General features: G+C 52.1%; 1 protein-coding gene across 1 annotated transcript; it reads right to left on the bottom strand.

Moving 5' to 3' along the window:
• Positions 1 to 3,322: 3,322 nt before the first annotated feature.
• On the bottom strand, positions 3,323 to 3,911 carry LOC120645259. Its single transcript, XM_039922068.1, has 2 exons — positions 3,751 to 3,911; positions 3,323 to 3,665 (listed from the first exon to the last, which is right to left on the bottom strand). The coding sequence occupies exons 1-2, from the start codon at positions 3,845 to 3,847 to the stop codon at positions 3,445 to 3,447; spliced, it is 318 nt and encodes a 105-aa protein (XP_039778002.1). The 5' UTR covers positions 3,848 to 3,911; the 3' UTR covers positions 3,323 to 3,444.
• Between the last annotated feature and the right edge of the window lie 2,241 nt (positions 3,912 to 6,152).

A 6,152-nucleotide genomic window follows, 5' to 3' on the forward strand; every position in this document is an offset into this window, starting at 1 on the left:
GATGCTCTTGGAAGGAGCTGCACCATTGAGCTTGGCTCGTGTTTGGTTATCCACCTCTGTGGCCTTGAGCTTGCTGAAAAGCTCGTTCACCGTCAGAGTCTCATAGCCAGCAAACTCAATGATGGTGTTCACCTTGAGATCCCACACAGAGCGGTCAAGTGCGTAGAGCAACTTGAGAGCCTTCTCGTGCTTTGTGTACTCAAGGGCACCAGCAGATCTGTTCGCATTGACCTTGTTCACAATCGACTGAAAACGACTGAACATCAGGTCAATGCTCTCACCCGGCTCTTGTGTGAAGTTCTCGTACTCATGCCGGTGAGTCTCGAACAGTCTGGCCTTCACCTGAGGTGTACCCTCATGGTAGTTCTCAAGGCACGTCCAAATTTTGTGGGCTTCCTGAAAACCCTGGACGCGTGAGAACTCCGCACGAGAAACGCCAGCGAACAAGGCATTGACGGCCTTGGCGTTAGCCTCGTGCTAGGTCACCTAGAGAGGTGTGGTCCGAACAGCAAGCACCTCGTAAAGCTGGTTCGTGGTAATCTCCCAGACATCGGCTCCCATGCTCTGCAGGAAGGCTCTCATGCGAATCTTCCAGTAGGCATAGTCCTCGCCGGAAAACTCTGGGATCTTACCAAGACTCGTCATGGTCGCCAAGTGGTTTTCGAACCGGTTAAGGTACTGAAAACCTCAACCAAGCTCTGATACCAATTGAAGGACCAGATAGGTGACCAGAGGGGGGTGAATGGGAGCCTCAAATTCGATTTGAAAAACCGGAGAGTAAAAGTCCCTATACACCCAACGCACCTCAAACAGTGAGTATCAGTACCGCATAGCTCAGGACGGCTATCAGCACTAGAAACACTCACACACCGAAGCCAACACACACGGAAGCAAAGCGGTGAGAAACACAAACGAAACACACCCACTCGCGCAACCACACAAAAGCCGATCAGAGTGAAACCACAGGAAATAGAAACCTCAAGACCTCGAGAAACATGAGTTAGTGCACAGGCAATACAAGATGCTGGAGAGACAATAAATAAATCTAACTAGCACTAAAACATATTAACTAATTTTTGTTTTTCTTTTCTTTTAAATTTACACCTAACAAAAGCTAATTAGCACTAGCTAACTAAACAGGTAAGCAAGGAGAAACAAGCAAAAGAATGCTTAACTGAAGCTAACAAAACAAGAAAAGAAATTAGCTTAAATCACGGGAAGAAGGGACTAATCATTTAAACTAGAAGGCTAAGCCTACCAACGAGGCAAGATTAAGCATCCAACAAAGTGCTTACCTTGTGAGGCAAAACGTCAAATAGGTTGCATGCTTGGCGGTGATGTGCTAATGCTGCATCCTGTCAGAACACCTGCACACCGGCACCTGCACAGCACACACACAGAATTGCATACAAGCAAAAATACAAGATGCTAACCGAGCTCGCTGCTGTCTACTTGACACCGATCAACAAGAATAAAATCTACACAGAAACAGGGAGCCGGAAACAAGCTGCCGATGTCCAAAATCACAGCTCATAGGAAACCAGAATCCCCTCAACGAACCAGCCACCGGCCACCCTGCTGCTCCTGCCGCGCTTGCGCCATGCTGTGGCTCAGCTAGCGCTGCTGCCCTTGCCTGCTGCGCGCACCTTCAAAGGCCACTATTAGCCTGCGCGCCAAACTGCTAGGCGATGCCCCCTGATGCTTGCCAGGGCAAGCCGTGCCCCTGCGCCCTTGCTGCTCGTGCCCAAGGGGCTCTGCTCCAGCGCCCAACCTGCTACTGCCTTGCGCAGCAGCAAGCCCCCAAAGGGCTTCCTCCTTCCCTGTGCCAAAAGCCTACACGAGAATAGACAAAGGAAAAACAAACGGAAACCACCAGAGATTGGGAAATGAATCAAAATTGACCGCTCCGAGGTCAAGAGGAGGGAAGGGCCTCCATTCCCAGCGAATCCATGATACAAGGTCTCAAATTTCCATCACAAAATCCTAACCCTAGGGGAGAAGAGGGAGGAACAGAAAGACCAGGGAGGGGGCGATGGGAAGAGCAGCGCTCTTCTGTTCTTGCGCGAGGGGAAAGAAAAAAAAACTGGGAGAGAGAGAGGAAGGGGGTGAGGGGATTTTTAATCCCAACAACTCTCACCCAAAAAGACTACATTACTCCTAGACTCAAATAAACACTAGAAAGCCCGTAGGGGCAAAACCGAAAAAAGATACAAGGACTCATCCGACGGTCGATGTTCTTTCTTCGAGTCGAAGTCTTCTCCGTGATGCCGCCGTGTGGATGAACTCCGGTCCACGGTTTTGGAGGGTCCGTGAAACCCGGGTAGGTGGCTGGTTTTGAGAAAACCGCCAAAACTCCACGCGCGTTAAGATTCCGTCCTCCACGCCGTGGCCCTAAACGCCGTTCCCGCCTCGGCCTTCTGACGGCCCTAGACGCCGCCCGACGCCCGTCACCTCCTCGCCCGCAGCGAGGGCCTAGACGCCGTCGACGCCCGTCGCCTCCGTCAGTCCCGAGACCGACGCCCGTGCCTCCACGACTTGGCATCTTCAACCGCCGTCCGCCTTCTTGGTTTTGTGGCGCAAACAAGAAACCCGCCTTCCGTCGCCGCTTGCGCCCTCGATCCAGGAGTGGACGCCACAGCTGCCGCCCGGTCCGAGCTCCGGTCCCGGCTGCCCTTCACCGCCGTCCACCGCACGGTCCATCGGCCACAGCACCTCCACGGCAGCTCCCCGTCGACACTCGACGCCCATGTACGTGCAATCCAAAGACCAAGCGCATGATCACACCGCACGGTTGACAATTCACTCATCACAAGCAGGATAGAGTACTCAACATTCCTCAAAATCTTGCTTATCCATCAATCACAAAAATTTATATTAAAAATTGAATGAAGACCAAAGTTCCAGGTGAGGGTTGGGGTGTTTGGGACTACCCTTGGTGCCCAGTTGTAGAGGGAGCTTTGGGCGGCTTGCCGGCCGGCGATGGAGGTGGGAGAGACGGCAGCAGAGCAGAGACAACAAGGGGGCCGCCGGAGCCAGACGGAGGAGGATCGCTGGTGTGCAGTAGAGGCGACAGGGGCATCTAGGCTACATGGATTAGTGTCGGGCAGCAGAGGAGGTGACTAAGGCCACCGGGGACGAACAAGAAGTGGCGGGGGTGTGACGTTGGACCTCGGGTCGCACGCCTCCTGCGCCAGAAAGACGATAACGGGAAGAGGGAGGAGAAAGAAGAGAAAAGAAAAGAGGAGGGTTGCATCTGGGCTTTCGATCTGTATCCAACAATTACGAAGGGTGATTGAGGGATGAACTGAATCTTAAGTGTCTCCCAAAAATCAAAATGGATTGTATAGAGAACCAAAACGGTGGAAGCAAGATTATACTAGAATCGTCTCGACAACAGGCATTATTCCACACGCCGGCGAGGCATTATTCCTGCGTTTATTCATTTCACAGGAAAATAGTTGCAGGTCTTGGAGGAGGAGTTTGTAGCCTAGGTTCTATTCTTGAGCCGCAGCAGCAGAGCAGGTGGATGAAGCCTCCTCCGTAGAAGCCTTGCTCGTTGCACCACTTGGCACACTCCTCCAGATCCGCGAAATATCCCCTGCACGGCGGCGGGTCATCCTCCTCCGGCGGCGGAGGTGCCACCGCCAGCGTTCCCCGCGCGTGGCCTGCGTAGATGCAAATACGTCGTTGTCAGTGAACCGTACATGATTATTGTGGAGATATATACATAGTATACATATGTGTAATCACCGGTGGAGACGAGGAGCAGCACCGTGATGGTGACAATGGTGAGGACGACGGTGGCGGTGTTGCAGGTGGCGGTGGGGGAACGGAGCTTGGCCGCCATGGTCGTTTTGTGTTCCAATGATTTCTCACCTGTCACCTTGCAGGTCGCGCGCACGTATGTATATATAGAGAGAGTACAACGATAGCTTGCTCTGTTCGGCTGGCTGTGGTTGGTACTAATTTGCTGTGAAGAAAAGTTCTGCTAGCTGGTGGCTGGTGCTGATTTGGTGTGAGAGAAAAACTTTGTTTGCCAGCAGAATAGAGTGTGCTAGCTAGAAGTGTTGATTACAATGGCTGATGCGGTACAGTTAATTAATGGCCTGCAAGCGTCCTATTCACGGATGGAAATACGAGTATGGATGTTCGAAATATCAAATATTCATATATATCCGCTAAATTGTTCGTGCGTGTATCCATTTTCGTGTCCAAATCTAATGTGGTACGGTATTATAATGCATATATCTGGATCCAATTTTCATTAATTTTCTCTATCCAAGTCCATATTTGTATTTGAGGATATCCAACACTATCAATATCTTTGAAAAAATAATGTAGAATAATGTAGAATCTCGATCCGCCTCGTGTTCCAATGCTGTCAGGGTAAACTGTTGATGCCCAAGCTCAAACCCAAAGTCCTGATAAACTAGTTCAAGTCATAAACAAAAAATTTGGCAGAAATGGCCGGCGGTGCCCATGCTCAACCGAGATTAATTTCTCCGGTCACGGTGAGAAATAGCTATGCCGGGGGCCTTTGTGGCAATGTATAACGAAGACAAATCTACCACTCTGCTTCTGACTTAGGATATGGGTGCTTACAGCTTTGCTACATTGCCCGCAAATTGGGTCATGGTGCCGCTTACAAGTCACTGGTCATGGCTGCAAGTTCATTACATGTTCAGAGATGAAGCACATACGAATTATTCACACATCCACTAAACAATTTAGTCTCTGCAATCTAAAAAAAAACATTACTTTCTGCAACACTTCTAGTGTTAGGCTTTGCAATTTAGGTGGTAATCATGACTATAGCATGTCACTATCTTAGTTTATGCATGCATAAATGTCAAGGGCGCCGGCGTCTAGGGTAGCAGGGCCTCGAACACGGAGTTCGTAGTCGCGGCGGATAATGGCATCGGGTTTGTTGCCCAGCTGCCCAATGTTGAAGGGGATGAGATTAAGAGAAAGAGAGAGAGAGATTTGGGAGATTGATAATACTTGCTTAATCTTAATCATCCTAGTACAATAGATTATATAGGCCTTGGCCTCCTAAGCTTAAGGAAATAACCACCAGGAGATCACCTTCCTATTTCCTAGCCACTGATCGCGGCATCCTCGGCGGCGGCGCTAGTCGCGCTGGTACTACCTGCCCCACATGACATCTCTCCCCCCCCCCCTCGACGAGCAGCTCGTCCTCGAGCTGGAAAGAGGGATACCGCTCTGTGAAGCTGTCAACATCTTCCCATGTGGCGGACGCGGCCGGTTCCCCAATCCAACAGACGAGGATCTGGCGAACGCCCCTGGCCATGCGGGCGCGCACAGCTTGTTCTGGCTCAAGCACTGCAGCTCCGTTGCTGGTGGGCGGCAGGGGCGGCGGAGGAGCTGGAGGAGTATCGACGAACTTCTTCAAGAGCCCCACATGGAAGACATTGTGAAGGCGTGCGGACGGTAGTAGCTCGAGGCGGTAGGCGACGACGTTGATGATGGCGGCGGCGCGATATGGCCCGTAGAAGCGGGGCCGAAGCTTCCCTTTTGCCAGAACCTGCGGCGATGACAGTGCTCGGTGTCGAACGTGATGACAGCGCGCGGTGTCGCAGACATAGCCACACCCAATCATCGACCTTGAAATGTACCTCGCGGTGGTGCTTGTCGTAGTGGCGCTTGTATACCGCCTATGCCTGCTCGAGGAGGTAGCGAACATCCACCAGCAGCTCGTCCCATTCGGCCATGCTCTGCGCCACGACCGCCACACGCGTCTCGCCCGGCTCGTACGACTGGATGGAAGGGGGGTCGTGGCCGTACACAATCCGGAACGGAGTGTTCTTGAGCGCGGTCTGGAAGGCGGCGTTGTAGATGTACTCCTCCCAGGGCAGCCAGCGAAGCCACTGCCGAGGTCGATCACCCATGAGGCAGCGAAGGTACATGACGATGATCTTGTTTGCCGCCTCAGTTTGCCCATCGGACTGTGGATAGAACGCCGATGTCATCTGCAGCTTCGTGCCTGAGAGCCGCATGAGTTCCTTCCAGAATAGGGAGGTGAACACCGGATCGCGATCCGACACCATGGTGGCACCCCATGTAGGCATACGATCTTGGCGAAGAACACATGCGCCACTGATTCCGCCGAGTACGGGTGAGCGAGCGGAATG

This window comes from Panicum virgatum, chromosome 8K (assembly GCF_016808335.1).
Source record: "Panicum virgatum strain AP13 chromosome 8K, P.virgatum_v5, whole genome shotgun sequence".
Classification (NCBI taxonomy): domain Eukaryota; kingdom Viridiplantae; phylum Streptophyta; class Magnoliopsida; order Poales; family Poaceae; genus Panicum; species Panicum virgatum.

Excerpts from the sequence above, each read along its gene's own strand:
- LOC120645259 (XM_039922068.1), bottom strand. The coding sequence starts at position 3,847 with ATGGCGGCCAAGCTCCGTTCCCCCACCGCCACCTGCAACACCGCCACC. Across the intron at positions 3,666-3,750 it reads GCTGCTCCTCGTCTCCACCG|GCCACGCGCGGGGAACGCTG; the intron begins GTGATTACACAT and ends GCATCTACGCAG.